We start from the raw sequence: 15,364 nt of genomic DNA on the forward strand, positions 1-15,364 counted from the left end.
AACTATGCGTAGGTATTTTGGAACAGGCGTGCGAAATTGTTTCGTGTCATTTTACGAGACACCTCATTTTCATAGTAACAAAAAGGTGTCGTAAAAGTGGCGCCGGTGCCGTAAAACCGTCGCATGATTTATACTGTCGTAATGTGTTATTTTTTCAGTTATTTTGGCACCAAAAGCTTCCTTTTGCCAGCCTCTTTATTTTAACGCCAGTAAAAAATGAAAAGAAAATGGAATCAAAGCAATTTTCATTTAAAATTGAATATATACTTAGCAAGAGAGCAAAGATAAACATTCTTAAATTGTTATGAAACAAAAACCAAGATAACTTCTTAAATTTAAAAAAAAATTAATCCATCAAACAGTAAAACAAAAAATTATTATATAAATTTCAAAAATGAAAAATATAAATCATGTCTTTTTTTGTACATATGTGCATTGATTTTGAATCAGATTTATAAAAGAGACTAAATAAATTAATAAAATTTTAAATTTCAATGAAGGAAATAGGAATTAGTATGACGAAATCAGTTTCAACTGAAATCCGCTGGTAAGACTTAATTTTCTTAACGTCGGAAACGTTTTCTTTGCAAATGTTTTGCAATTTCTAATTTACCCTGCATAATAGATTATTCATAACAAAAGCTGTTAATTAAATTTACTAAAAATTTTAGCAAATTATTCTTCAAATATTAAAAAATTGTCTTTTTGACCATATGATCTGCCATAAAAGACTTTATTGTGATTTCGGGCTAATTGAAAATAAACTTTAATATTTTGAGGTTCTGTTTGAGAATTCATTTTTTCAGCATTTAATAATAATATTTATTACAGTTTGAACCAATAGTTGACAAGTTTCATTTATAGCTTCTAGCTTTTATTTATAAGTTTTCATTGGAATTGAAGTTTCTTGACTTTTGTTCTAAAAATGAGGGCCGTAGTGAATTGTGTTACAATATTTTTGTTAAACAAAAATAATATAAAAATGCTCTCAATTTTAATTTACTTATTATATGCAAACATTCATTCGCTAAAAAGGCTTTTTCAATTAAAATCTGAACCAAAATTTGCATATTAATTATTCTAGGATCCTTAATTTAAATTTTACGTTTAATAATGTGACTGTATCAATGTGGACAAAATAACAACAACAATGTTACCAATATTCATTGAAAATCTGTCACGGCCTCGACAATTAAAGACTAGTTATAAGCAAAAGCAGGTCAAGTTTAATTTAAACATAAACGAATGTTTTGAAATAAAATAAACAGCTCTTTTTATACCATTTTTGCGAGGAATTTTTCAAGTTTGGTTTACATTTTGCTTGGGTGAATTATGAATGAGTTTGAAAGGAGGAATTAGGGTCGCGCGACCTCTGCACGTTACATTGCGCTCATTTCGCCGACCCGAGCGCGTCGACGGCAGCGACTTTTGCGCGAGGATGAAAGTTGTATTCGCGTCGAGAGCGAGTCAAGGTTGCTCGCGAGTCGTGCACTCGCGCTCGCGGTGACGTAAGTGCGGTCACCCATGCGGTAATCTTGGTTCGCGTCTTGCTTAATTGCAGTGCGCTCGCGGTTTTGTTCTTTCTCTAGCCGAGCACCCACAGCATTATTTTTAATTCTTCCAATTAAACGACATTTTTCGGTCAAACCGATTAGATTATTTTTCTCTGATTGAAATTTAATACTGGTTTGAGTTGGATTTTTTTTATATTCGAGCGGCGCGACCTTCGGCGCGGATCGAGGAAAACGACGAGTTTTTCTTTCTTATTATTTTGGTTTTTTTATACTCTTTCGAAATTTTTATCTCTCGGCGGTTTGCTTCGTTAACCGGTAACGGGTTGGTTATCTGCTCTTGCAAAGCCGCAAAGTCATCATCATTCGCCGCGCGCGACGTCGGATTTGGTTAATTTTCTAGGGCCTCACAATAGGCACTCTAATGTATACAAAATTATTTTCTTTGGTTCGTTTGCGCCCAAGTAGTTCCGGGTTCATGCCAATGGCGCCAAAATGAGCCTCACTCGAGACAAAAGAGACGCTTAAAAAAACTTGAAAGCTAGACTTATAAAAAATTTAAATATTAGAGTATTTATTAAAAAATCCAACAATAATTAAAAATACTGTAATAAATATCTTGAAAATGTGGCAAATCCATTATTCAGATAGATTGAGTATAAAAATTGATAACATTTAAAAAAGTACATTATTAATTGAGCTCATAAATGCAAATTGGTGGCGCGTTTTGCCCTATGAATTTCCTTTCCTTCAAGCATTTTTTTTTTCAAATTATGTGAATGCTGAAATTTTGATATTTAAAAAAATTAAAACAGGAAACAAAAAAATTCAATTGTAATTTATTTAGAAAAAATGTAAGTTTTTTTTATTATTAATTGCTGAAATGAAATGAGTTTTTCCACGTTGGAGCAATTTTTCATTGTAAATAAGGAAAGTAATAGCACCTGTTTGTTTGAAAAACAGAGTAAATAAAGCAAATACAAAAATGAAATTTAATGGAAAAATCCAATTAAAAAACATTAAATAAGCAAAAAGGTTAAAATACCAATTAAATTTGAATTAATTTGTAAACTTATAGAACTGGCAAAGTTTAAAAATTCAAAATAATAACTTTTTGTTATTGTATTAGCAATAATTAGAAAAGGACGATCAACAAAAAAAGTGCACTTCTTGCGAGAAATTGCAAATTTTCTCACCACCGAACGCGGAACTTTGCGAAGCAGTTTTCCCATGGGCGCGGAGGATGCAAAAGTTGGCATCACAAAACCACATCAGGGTTTAAACTTTCTTGTATCGGCGCCAATAAAAGATACAAAAAGAGCGAAACAACAACCGAAAGCACAACAGCTCGGGTGAAATTACATATATCAAGCTTACGCAACGCCGAAAACCGAAAGTGAGCCCGAAATAAATAAATAGTAAAAGTGTCTTTTACTCACGTTCACGTAAACACAGTAGAAATCGGGGGCGGCTAAAATCGGTCCGAAACGCACTTTCGACGCGGCGAGCACCGACGCAGAAATTCGATTTTGTTTTCTCTCAGGTCACGTTCACGCGAATTGAGAGGAATAAGTCATGTTCGGCGTGGTTGCAGGACCTGCAGCGCGACAAGCCGGCGGTGTGACCGGCCGAGCAGGACTGCGACTAGTGACTGTGGGGAGGGCCGGCCGCGTCGGGCCAGGCCACACTCCCGGAGCGTTGGCGGCGCGCTGCGATCGGCGCCGCCTCGGCCGCACAAGAGCACGACGCGGAGATCCGTGAACAACCCTTATCATTCGCCTAATAAGGAAAAAATTTCTTTCCCTGCTAGAATTGGTTCTTTGAGCTCCTGTTGAGCTCCATATCTATTTTCATAAAGATTAGATATGATATTTTTTCCCTGTAAAGCTCTCTCGGAAAATCTATTATGCGTTATTCTCCTGTCATATAATTTCTGTAATTGTAATTATAAATAATTTATGGATATTTTATGGTGTCAGAGATTGCTTTGTAGTAGGAACATTAATAAACTTAAGAAACTGGGATTAATTTTTTTATTTAATTCTATGTTCATTATTTTTATTATATTTTCGTGAATTTGTAATTATTGAACAAATTTAAGTTTTTTAACTGTAATATATATTTAAAAAAAAATTAAATTGAAGGAAAAACAATTGCTGGGGGGAAAAGGCACAATCATAAGCAAATATTTTGCTATTTCCAAATTCCGAATTTAAAAAGACCTCCAACTGTTGCAGTAAATTGACTTCTTTTTTCTTTATAAATACTTTTTTGAAAAAAAAACTTGGTTTATTTTAAGGCTTAAAATTACTCGGAGCTTAAGAATATATCTTAACAAGATTAATATTTTATTTACAAGTCTTGCATAACTTTTGAAGCTCTCTCATTTTATAATTGAATGAAATTTTAATTACAAGGTGCACAACCGCCTGTTTTATCTTTCTAAATGAGAGTATTGCTTTTTTTGATTAAACTTTCACGATTTGTTTTGCAGCTATCGTGGGAAAACGGTAAATTGGGTAAATTTGCTAATAGTTTCACTCTGCGATGAAATATTGAGGTTACAATCCTCAAGTACAAGTTGTAAATTTGATTGAATTTCTGTTTTGATTTAATTAGTCTTTTTAAATGAAGCTTTATTTTCTATTTTTACAACTTTCAATTGAAAAACTTTGTAAAAGGGCCTGGAAAAGTTCTCACACAAGTTAGAAATTATTGATAACGAAAAAGTCAACACGTGCTTTATTTATAAGCTTTTTCTGCGTATCCGGCAGTGTTTAAGCTTCAAAGTATGACAAACACGGCGAAATTCTTCTCAAACTTTTGGCGTCACCCACCACGAAAATGCTCCGAACAACAACGAAAAGACCGTCAGGCTCCACGAAAAACCACTGCGTGCGTTGGTTTTTACGTCACCGGACTAAAATAAATTATTCGCTCGAAAAATGGCGAGTCTTCGGCGGTGGAAATACATTTAAGAAAAGAGTATATTTATGTATCTGCTCGAAGAGCGAAAACGGTCGGGGATCAATATTTCCACACCGACGAACGAACGTATAAGACGATTTTCTGCTCTTTTTTTTCGTCGGCGGTGCGGGTCGGGCGAAAATACACACTTCTTTTGCACCAACGAAAGTACATAATGTACACATGGGGCGCATAAGAAGGTGGTGTGCGAAAAACTTTGGCAGGCAATGGAGAGAAAAAGCAGCCGCACTCGCTCCGCCCTTTAAAACAATATCCAGAGGTCAGGAAAGCAATCTCTAGTCTAAATACAACGTGCGCGCCTCAATTTGAAGGCACCAAAGAGATTTATGCACCCCCGACTATTTTGAAAGAGCGAAGCAAAGAATGCCGCCGGCAAATTGCGATGAGCATTTTTGCTTCCCTTCAAATTGCCCTGACGACTCGATTTAGGAGTTTCATTCCAGCAAAATTCATAATTCTATAAAGAGGGCAAATTTACGTATCCCCTTCGTAAAATGATTTCAATTTCTCAGTTTAATTTAGTTATTCATTTATTATTTATAAACTTGGCTTAATTTCTCTGTCACTCGTTGTTTTAAATTTTTTCAACATAACAAAAATGAATTTGATTCAAAAATTAAAAATTAATCACAGTTTTCTTAATATTTAAACCGATTTATAAGAAAGACTAAAATAGGACATCATCAAGAAATTTGTAATTAGTATAAAACAGTATTTTTTTATGCTCTAATGTAAACAAATCTAACACAATGTTAAGTATTTTTTAATAAATAAAAATAATAAATATTAATTTTATATTATAATTTTGTGATCTATAATTGCTATAGTTATATTAATTAATATTTAAATAATTTATTTTCATTTCAGAAATTTCCACTCCTAGGAGCTCATCAGCTTGATCAACTTAAAATTTAGCACTGGTTTTATTCTCGTTGAATTTTTTTGTTGGAAAAAAACAAGTATTTATTTTTAATTGTAGTGAATTATATAACTATGAATTTTAAGAGTTGACAGCAAATAATAATAAATTATTATTTATGAGTATTATTTAAAAAAAATAGTAAATAAAGGGAGCGAATTTAGGTTCCATTCTATAATTTAGTCATAAATTTAATAATTCTGAATTCTCCATTTAATAAACCTGCTGCTCCAAATCTTAAAAAGTGGTAGCGCAAAACTCTTTTTTGAACCTAAATCTGGAGCTCGTCAGTCGAGATTTGCAGACAGTTATTACCCGCGGCCGCTGCACTTGCAGCATTTCGTGCTTGAGCGGTGATGATTTTCGTGGAATTTCTTTCGCAAGCGACGTGCGATAATTTTCAAATTTTATTACATATATTTTAGGCAAAGTTCTTTACGATCGCTGCGAAGTATTTTTACGACGGCGAGCTGCAGTGCATCATAAAATTCGCAGTTTGCTTTTTATCTTCGGCGCTGCAGCATCTCGAGAGATGGAAATTGTGTCATTCGCTTCGCAAATAGGCGCCGTTTTACGGCCATTATAATAAAACAAAACGCGCATTTGCTGACCATATACGGCAGTGGCGTCGGTGACAGGAAAGAGCAAGTGAAGTAAGTGTATGACTTTGGTTTGCGCACCATGTTCGTCGTCAAACAATAACATATAATATAATTCTCAATGCAAAAGAAGAAGTTCAACCTCTGCGAGTGCTTTTCAAGGGCGAGTAATCGTGTTTGTGCGTAATGTTGCCGAACAACAAGGCGACGACGATACTTTCCGCATCTCTGCGCAGACAGATGAAAGTCGGCAGACGCGATTTGTCTCGCGATCGTTCGAGAAGAAGCGCCAGACAAATGATATGAAACAATAAAAAGAATCATTATCCGCGGTGACTTTTGCGGCCCGCGAACGAAAGACTGATGATGCGAAAGACAAATTGCTCGTTTCGAAACGTCTGCTAAAAAATGTAAAGGCGGGATAATATTGTTTTGTAACGTCGCGATTGGAGGCACCATCTGTCACCGAAAACGTTTGGAAACAAATGTTTGACTTTCGTTTCAAAATTATTCTTGGATGATTAATCTCGCGAAAAGATTAGAAAAATATACTTCTTTAAAAAAAAAAAAAAAAAAAAAAAAAAACGGACTACGCTTTTGTGCATGAAATTCTAATCAGTTATAGATATTTTGATTGAAGAAATTGGCACTCCCGACATCCCATCCTGATCCCGAGAGGAAAATTTGTGCCCGTTTTCTTCATTTCCAAATATATATAACTTCATCTTACGAGTTAAAAACCATTTTTTATGTCTCTTTTCAAGTGTATTTTCAGCTTTTTCTGTACCTTTATGTATAGTTTTTTTTTGCTGTGTATATTGACATTATGACTGTATATCGAATGGAGAATAAATAAATAAATAAATAATTAGAGTTAAAAACCATTTTAAAATTTCCGCTTATACAAGATTGATGCTTCTCGTCATCGTGAAATGAAGAACCAAAATTTTTTCCTTGTTTCAAAAAATATTTTTGTATAAGAAACAAAACACAGCTAATAACAGAAATTCGGCAGTAATTATTAATTATTTTTTACTTCAATAAATAAATTTTTACTTCAGAGCTTTGTTTGAACAAGGAAAAGCGATTTCTTCATTTCCAAAAGTCTATAACTTAGCATTAAGCTTTTTCTGTTTTTGATTTGAGTATTAAAAACTGGTGCATGGCCTATCAGAATTTTTTCATGTAATTCTGGGCCAATCACAAATCATTTTTAAATGAAAACGTGCATTGTTATGTGCGCAAAAAGTTGAAAAGTGAGATTGTTTCATCCTAATATTTTTGATCCTCTTTGATTCTTAATAAAAAGAAATGAATGTGTTGCATTTAATTATTTTTAAATAAACTGACATCTCAAAAATAAAAATAACAATAATAAAAAATTAAATATTATATAAAAAAAAATCAAAAAAATAAAAAGGACTGTACTCACATAGGAGTGGCTTCTCCTGTCTGCAGCTGACGAGTTGCTCGATGAAATGTTGGCGTCCGGCGTCTCGTTAGCCGCCGCGGCGTTTCGGGTGTCCCACGAGTAATTGTCGACATAAAGCATTTGTGCAGAATAAAGTTCCCAGGACATTTTTAGGCCCGGCCCGGTGAAAGCACACTTGACTAAAACCACACCGCGGCAGTAAGCAAGTTTATCTCTCACTCTCTATTACACACACAGCGTATGTAGAATTGAAAAGAGTTTCAATATATAAATTTTTCTGGGGGGAGCCTTTAGAATATTGTACCTCTCTACATGCTAACAATCAATTTAGAATATAACTTGACAATATGTATTCTTTTTTTACCGGTAAATATTGCAAAGGTTCTTAAAAACTCTGTCCTTTAAAGCTGCTATGATTCGCACAACAATCGCATCAATTTAACAATTAAATGTTTCTCGAATGGCGCGGTCGGGGTTTTTAATTCTCAGTTGAATCGAATTTTTATACAATATATTATTTGCTTTTTTAGAATCTGTACGCTAACACAGTCAATTGCGAAGGGCACGGCCCTTTCTCTCCAAGTGTGCACTCGTAAAAGCTAATCAACAGCAAACGAACAAATCGAGACAAAAATTAAATATATTTTTTCTTCTTCTTCGTTGGTGTTTTTTTCTTCTTCTTCTTCTCTACTCAGGCGGGGGCGGTTGATGTTGCTGACTGCTGTTGGCCAGGTGTCGGTGCAGACTGCTCGGAGGCGGTGGGGGCGGCGGAGGCATTCCCCGGACGGCCTCCTCGTAGCTTGGGGGCGGCGTGATGGTGCGGGGCGGTTTGTACTCGGCGGGTCCGACGTAGACCCCGGCGGCGGCGAGCGATCGCAGCAACTCGGCGTCGTGCAGGTCCACCGAGGATGAGCAGCTTGGCAGGGACACGTGGTGCGTCACCCCACGAGGGGCAACGATGCCCCCACCACGGCCCACGGGGGCTAGCGACGCCTGGTACTCGCAGTCGGCGCCGCTTTCAACACCTCCGCCCTGCAATTTTGCAAAAAAGAACATTTTTCAAGTTAATTGGTTTGTTTTGAAGCTTTGTTTGTACTTTTTGTAATTTTCCTAACAATTATTTACGAAATATTGAGTTGCAATAAATTTATAAGAAGATTCTGTGGATATTTGGGATTTGTATGAACTATGGATTTTTTTTTTACTAAAGATAAATTTTTTTATTATTTTAAAATAAAATTAATTTATTATTTAATTAATTTAGATTAGTATTTGAAATTAGAGAATAACCTAATGATTTAGTATAAAAAAAGCGAAATAATGTATAAAATATAATATAAATTAATGTAGCTTATTTGTAATATTAAATTAAATTAATAATATTTTGCAATTTATATTATACAAAAGTTTTTATGAATAAGTCTATGAAGATGTTTAACATTTGTATTAATATGTTATTTATTTAAATTTTTTCAATGGATACATTGTTATGTTTCTTATTTATGAATGGAGAAGAAATACAATAAATTTCATTAACTAAATTTCAATTCTTTTAGAGACACAAAGATTATTGTACTTTGAAAATGATAAAAGAATGAAATAATGTGAAAGAATCACAGCGCCGCTCTCTCGCTAACTAGATGAGTTGAAACATAGTCGAGGGAACGCGGATCGATCACCGGCACTGCACGGCAGGTCAACAAGTTGCATACTTCGCAGGGGGGTCGGTAGGTCGTGGGTTTTGCCAGCCCACTCGCGCGCCGTACGTCGTAATAATGGATATAATTTATGAATGAGCTGCGGCGTAAATAATTTATCACGCACCCCGACCTGCCAGGCGCGAGTAATTTGCATAAAAGATAAGAACGCGGTTTGAGCTGGGCAGGTTGGAATTTGTAAATAACGACACCATTTGAGTGTTAGCGATTTTATACTTATGTGTGCGCGAGAACAAATTGCATTATTATCGTGATTGGCGTTGCTTGGGTTCAAAGGGTTGCGTGAGAAATGAGGTGCTTTGAACACGAAACGCGACAGAAGTTGCCCTGAGAGCCGTCAAATTATTCACCGTTTTGTACAGTCAGATTAAACAAATTTACTTTTCTCAAGCGAATCTAACCGAATCTAGATAATTATTTATCTGTAAAATAAGATTGGAGGATTTTTGAATGTACATAAAGAAACTAACAAATAGCACGAAAATTACAAAGTTAATTTATTATTTGCAAAATGTATTAGAGTTTATTAATATTGAACGTTGAGTGTATAAAAGTACTTTTTATTTAAATAAAGGCTATCATCACAGCGTTGAAAGGGAGAACAATTAACAAAAAATAGAGAAAAATCAGGGCGTTTGCTGCACTATTTTGGCCTCCCAAGACAAATCTTGACTTAACAAGACAAACAAATCAACATTTCTTAAATTTGAAAAATTATAATTATTGTTTATTTGTCCAACTTTGTGTTACAAAACATTGTTTACTTAGAGTGAAAAAAAAATAGGAATGACTCCTTAATTACTATGTAAACAACAAGAAAATATTTTATCTTTTGTATAACTTTTTTCAAAAGAATTTTAATTTTCTGTTATTTATTTTAATATTATCTTTTTGTGCTTTAAGGACCCAAATAAATACTAATTAAAACGCGAAATAAGATCATTGTTTCAAAATCAACAAATTCAAAGGGTCAGTCGGCACCATTTTCTATTTTTAATGCAAAATATACTATAATGAGAAAGTAAATTTAAATTTAGAATAAAAAAGGGCAATGGAGGCACCAAGAAAATTAGTAAAATTATCAGTTTTTGGCCTGCTTTGTGGTGGATTAGAAAAAATTTCTTATACTCATGATATTTTAAAGTATTTTTGAAAATTGTATCTCACAAAGAGATGAAGCAGAAAAAAGCTCAATAGGTAACTTAAAAGTTCACCACCTCCTGCTCTGCTTGAGGAAAAATTTATGTCGGAATGCCTGTACGTCAGTGGGCAAATCAAACCATTATTTCCGTTAGAAGGAAACGAAGGAAAATGTGCAGCAAAGTCAGAGCCGGAAAATCACGTCGGCCGACGGGAGCTCGGAACGGGATCGAATCGCACAAACACAGAAAGTTCTATCGACTGGCCACTGACTGCAGGGCAGCAGTGGCGGCGCCAAATGTACTCACGTGCAATTGGTGGCGCCGTCTGCTCGTCGCGCACCACATGAGGTACACCAGCAGGAAGGCCAGCAGGGACACGCTCGTCAGGGTGGCCAGGTACTGCACGCCCGCCACTTGCAGCGCCTGCAACACATTTTCCCATCAAAGTGAAAGTTTTGTCCTCATAAATTAAAATAAAACAACTCCCAAAAAACCGGAAAAGGTTGCAAGTTTCAATTTAAAAGCAAACAAGGAACTTAAGAATGAAATAAGTGTAAAAAAAATAACACACACACGAGAGCAATTAAAATTTTTACAAGAAAAATATGGCATTAAAAATAAAACTTCCTAAAAGAGGAAAGGTCAAATCAGCGTCTTTGCTCTGAGAGTTTTTAATAAAAAATGATAAGCAAAAATTATCTGCAAGGTTTTTAAATTGTTATGTAATTTCTGATAAGTTAGAAATTATAATTATCATTGATAATTAATGGAATTAATTGGATCAGAATATTTTGCAGCGTATTTTTTTTTAGATATAAAATTTTGGCTTATTGGTGTTTATTTTTAAAATTATATTTTAAAATCATAAATTCTTTCAACTAAAAACGAAAAGAAGAAATGAATTGTTGGATCCAAAACTTTTGCTACATGAAACACAAAACAGCAAAAGTTATTATTTATATTTGTTTAATTTAATTTGTTGATAAAATGTTCATAAAAATTAATTCATTTAATTGGGGAATAACTCATGTGTTGTCAGCCCATTCCAAAATAGATAGAAAGGCAATAAAAAAAATTACTAAACGACGAGTTTTGAATAATTTGGATTGCATTTTTTATTAGAAATTGGTTTTATTAAAGAAGGGTTTTCATTGATAAAAAAAGTATTTCAAAATTATTTTAAATTATACCTTGAATTTTGTTTGCAATCCTTGCAAATTTTTGAAAATGTTTAAAATGAATTAATTAAATGTTTTAAAGACCATAAAGCAAACAGATCGACTAAAGAAGGATAATAAAATATAAAATAAAACAACCCAAACCTCTGTTCTCTTAGATTCTGGTGCCAAATAAGCAGCCTAGTTTATAATGAAATTAAAATTTAAACTCAAAAGAAAATTAATTTGATATTAAAGAAGTTTACCTGGACGAGGCAATAGGCGAGTCCGAGGACCGAGACACCGGTGGCCAGCGACTTGAGGGCCCACGTCCTGTTCTGCTGGGGGCCGAAGCCTCTCGACAACGAGCCCGAGCCGACGGACTGCGTGTCGGTGGGCCCTGGCGAGGGTGGTTCGACCGTGGGCGAGGCGCCCGGCGGCCCTGGCGAGGGCCGGTAGAAGAGCATTTCCGCAGCGGCCGTTTCAGACTTTCAGACGCCCTGCGGCAAAACAGGCACCACAGTAAGTTCAGAGTTAGAGAAGGCAGAGGCGAGTGGAAAATCTCTCGAAATAAACTTTTCAAGTAAGTACCAAGTGTGTAAGCTTGGGCGTGTGTTTTGAAAACAATAATATTAGCGCTGTCGAGGGCACACCGGTGGTGCGGCCGCAGCACTCGATGGGAACCAGATTTAAAAATAGAGGCCGCAAATCTAGTTGCTGCGTGAGCACATCTCGTCGGAAAAGAGCAGATGAAGAGCAGTGTGAGGAATGCTCGTCGTCAGCTTTTAACACACTTGACGCGAACGTGTGTGTTGAGTGAGTTTAAACGCGTGGCAAATTGATTTCAGTTCTCTGCTAACAAGAAAAGCTTGACTTTTGAAACATTTAAAAGCTTTTTATCAATAATAGTTTCAATTTTTCATATTATTTGGTATTGATTACAGGATTTAATAATTAAAATTAATAAACCTTCTGAATTTAAAGGTTCTATCAAAATAATTTCAAATAAAATAATCAAAATACGCTCAATATTTCTATAGAGAAAATTCACTTTTTCAAAAAATCTTGGGAGCTCTAATTTTAGATTTTTTGAAAGTATCGAGTACATCTTTTATTAAATGAAATTTCATATCTAAAAGGTGATTTTTTTGGCGGGACCATAACTTTAACTCTGCAAAATTGATAATTAATTAAAAAAAATTAAGGAATCTACATTGGAAAAATCCTGTTAATTATACAATGAAAATATACAATGAAAATAGTTGGAACTTGTTGTAAAGACTTAAAATCTAATTATATCAGTTTAATAAAGAGTCATTAACACGGCGTAGTGATTTACAAATAAGACGAGCCACTTCAGTTTTTAATGTAAATGTTCGGCTCAAAAATATAAATGTCTTGCTTGGAATTTGTAATTACTTTTGCCAAACGTAAGCAGAAAGTATAAATTAAGTTGATTAAGATTCAATCGGAAAATATTTATATGTACAAAGAGTCTGTAAAAAGAAAAAAACAGTAATAAAATACTTTTAAGCATGGATTTTTTAAAGTAGGCAAAAAAAAATATCAAAACGGTCGTTTTCAGTCCATATAATATAATCACATTAAGAAAATATTGGATCAAAGACTTCAGCAGTATTTTCAAGATAATTATATTAATTTTGGTATATACTTTTTTATTTGCTAATAATACACACTTAAAGGTGGGGTATATTTAGACAAGACTATTTATAAATACTTGCGTTTAACCTTGAGATGTGTGGCGTTAATTTGTGCCCAGTGACTTTTAGGAAGCCAAACAGACTGCGAGAGAACTCTGCTTTTTGCTTTTGTTAGCCCTTGAAAGCTTTTTCTGCGTGAGAGCGCCACATCGCCGCGGCAATATCTGTCACCTATGCCATACTACACTGCGTGCATCATTTTCCACGAGAGAGGAGCATCTGGCATTTTTCATCCGGAGAACAGGATGTATATTGTGGTGGCGCTCGTCATATGCGAACAACACTACAATTTAGGGAAAAACATGTGAGCGCAAAAAAAATAAAATTAAAGTTTCCTTCCGCGAGGAGAATAAAAAGAAGAAGAAAAAGCACCTACCATTTTTCAACAAAAGCGTTTTTCCGCCTTGAGGAAAATAAAAATTAAAAAAAAAGTGCTTTCAAAATACATACACTGGGCGCACATCAAGCCACTGCCCGCTGAAAAAGAAACACTCCACTCGCTCTCGGGCCGGAGCCACTTAACCCACTTTTGCTGCATTTAACTTTGCAGAGTTTTGCAAACAGATCTGTCGGGTAATAATAATAATAATAATAATTCTCTTACTTTGAATATGTATCTGACAAGTGACGTGCGTGGATCACGACCAATGGGTGTTGTGCACTGGTCCATTCGCACAACAATAAACACACACAGGTCGACGAATCACTCACCGAAGGGCGACCGCTCGGGACACCGTCGTCGTCACTCGTCACTGCAAAGGACGACGCATGCCAAAATCGCCTCTCGCCTTATCACTCGCCGTTAAATCCGCTCCTGCTAAAAAATGAACTGCTTCATTCATGGTGGAAAAACATGGCGCTCCTGCTGCTTGTACCCCGCTCAACCCCTGCGCCTCTTCTGCCAGCTGCTCGCGGGCCGACCCGACACAGACGGGTCCATTTCGCGGGGGATCCTCACTCGGCGGCGCATCTCGAGAGGAGCATTGTCGGCACCCCCAACCCACCGACACACTGAACCAGTTTTGTTTGCAGCGCGCACCCTTTAAAAAACTGTTGCTCGCACGCTCACGGGGGAGGAGAAGAAAAGCTTTGTCAAAAATTACAAAATTATATGTAAGCGACACATGTGTGTGCGCCGTTATTGAGCAAAGTTTAACGATCGACTCCAATCACGCCGGCCTTTGTTGGTGAATAATAATGAGCGGCTTTTGTTGCAAAAACAGAAGCGGGGGTTTGTTACATTTAAACCGACCAGTGCTCAGTGGGTTGATAGGGTGTAACGTTTTTTTTAGAGTAAATGTTTTAAAAATAAATAATTTCATTTTTCTTTCAAAAGAGCATAATCTGTATTAAAATTTTCTGTCTGAAAACCGTTCCATAAAATACCATCAGTATACAATATAATGTTCGGTAAAACGTACATCAAAATGTTTTTCGGGGAGAGCGATTCAAGTACAGAAAAGGCACATTCAAAAGTGAGGAATTGAATAAATAAATATCTCAAAAATTATATATTATGTGCGACCCACCCATTTTTTATTATAATTTTTAGATTCCTATTAAAACCAACGTTTCTTTCTCTCCATAAAATATGGTCTTAAAGTAGGATCGAATATTTAAAAAATAATAATTACTTCTAATGAAATTTTAGCATACTTAAATTAAAATGAAAACCTACCTAAAACCTCAGAAACGAAAAATTCCTAAGCAAAATTGGAAAAAATTAAAAAATTATTCTAAAATATATAATAAGTTTCTTTTGAAGCTGCAATAAGTAAGCAACAACTACAAAATTAACCGTTTCTTTAAACAAAGTTGTATTTTTAATAAAATTTAGTAATGAAAAGTTCTTAATCTCTAAATTTTGATTTAGAACCGAAATAGTTGTTACAGCAGTTTTGATTTTTGAATCACCCTCACAAACATTAAAAACCTTAAGTTTATCGTATTTTTCGTCATGTATGATAGTTAAATTATTTCTTGTTTCTGCCGAGCAACGTCTCCATGCTGTGGTTTTTGTCCAGCACCCAGTTGCTCTTGTTGACGGCCTCCTTGTACGAGGGCAGGGTGGCCACGGCGGCGGCCAGTTGCCTTGTGTTGTTCAGGTGCAGGGTAGAGCGGCCGAGCGCCTGTCGGTGAACACTGGCCGACGACCGGTTGTGCGGTCTGGAGGAAGA

General features: G+C 35.3%; 2 protein-coding genes across 6 annotated transcripts in view; both read right to left on the bottom strand.

The window, feature by feature from the left end:
* The window catches only part of LOC132201483 (uncharacterized), a 20,805-nt gene extending 12,685 nt beyond the window's left edge, over positions 1 to 8,120 (bottom strand). Inside the window, exon 1 of one of the 2 annotated variants that reach the window (XM_059627671.1) lies at positions 7,450 to 8,120. In XM_059627671.1, the coding sequence (XP_059483654.1) occupies positions 7,450 to 7,596 (147 nt within the window). In that variant the 5' untranslated portion in view covers positions 7,597 to 8,120. Of the gene's footprint in view, positions 1 to 2,950; positions 3,180 to 7,449 lie in introns of those variants that run through there. The other variant, XM_059627672.1, reaches the window with a different exon arrangement.
* LOC132201484 (uncharacterized) lies at positions 7,984 to 14,486 on the bottom strand. Of its 4 annotated transcripts, XM_059627674.1 has the most exons (5): positions 13,638 to 13,655; positions 13,216 to 13,470; positions 11,733 to 11,966; positions 10,616 to 10,732; positions 7,984 to 8,481 (listed from the first exon to the last, which is right to left on the bottom strand). In XM_059627674.1, the coding sequence occupies exons 3-5, from the start codon at positions 11,931 to 11,933 to the stop codon at positions 8,137 to 8,139; spliced, it is 663 nt and encodes a 220-aa protein (XP_059483657.1). In that variant the 5' UTR covers positions 11,934 to 11,966; positions 13,216 to 13,470; positions 13,638 to 13,655; the 3' UTR covers positions 7,984 to 8,136. The 4 variants fall into 4 exon arrangements, with proteins under 4 accessions (XP_059483657.1, XP_059483656.1, XP_059483659.1 ...); XM_059627673.1 differs by lacking the exons at positions 13,216 to 13,470; positions 13,638 to 13,655 and adding an exon at positions 13,899 to 14,486; XM_059627676.1 differs by lacking the exons at positions 13,216 to 13,470; positions 13,638 to 13,655 and adding an exon at positions 13,792 to 13,893.
* Between the last annotated feature and the right edge of the window lie 878 nt (positions 14,487 to 15,364).

The sequence above is a fragment of the Neocloeon triangulifer genome, unplaced genomic scaffold (genome assembly GCF_031216515.1).
Source record: "Neocloeon triangulifer isolate White Clay Creek 2 clone unplaced genomic scaffold, ASM3121651v1 ptg000014l, whole genome shotgun sequence".
NCBI classification, from domain to species: Eukaryota; Metazoa; Arthropoda; class Insecta; order Ephemeroptera; family Baetidae; genus Neocloeon; species Neocloeon triangulifer.

What these genes read in the sequence shown, in the direction of transcription:
- LOC132201484 (XM_059627673.1), bottom strand. Translation starts at nt 11,933, where the DNA reads ATGCTCTTCTACCGGCCCTCGCCAGGGCCGCCGGGCGCCTCGCCCACG. An exon ending in TCGCCTATTGCCTCGTCCAG is followed by an intron (nt 10,733 to 11,732) that starts GTAAACTTCTTT and finishes AATGTGTTGCAG; the next exon opens with GCGCTGCAAGTGGCGGGCGT. An exon ending in GACGGCGCCACCAATTGCAC is followed by an intron (nt 8,482 to 10,615) that starts GTGAGTACATTT and finishes GCAAAATTGCAG; the next exon opens with GGCGGAGGTGTTGAAAGCGG.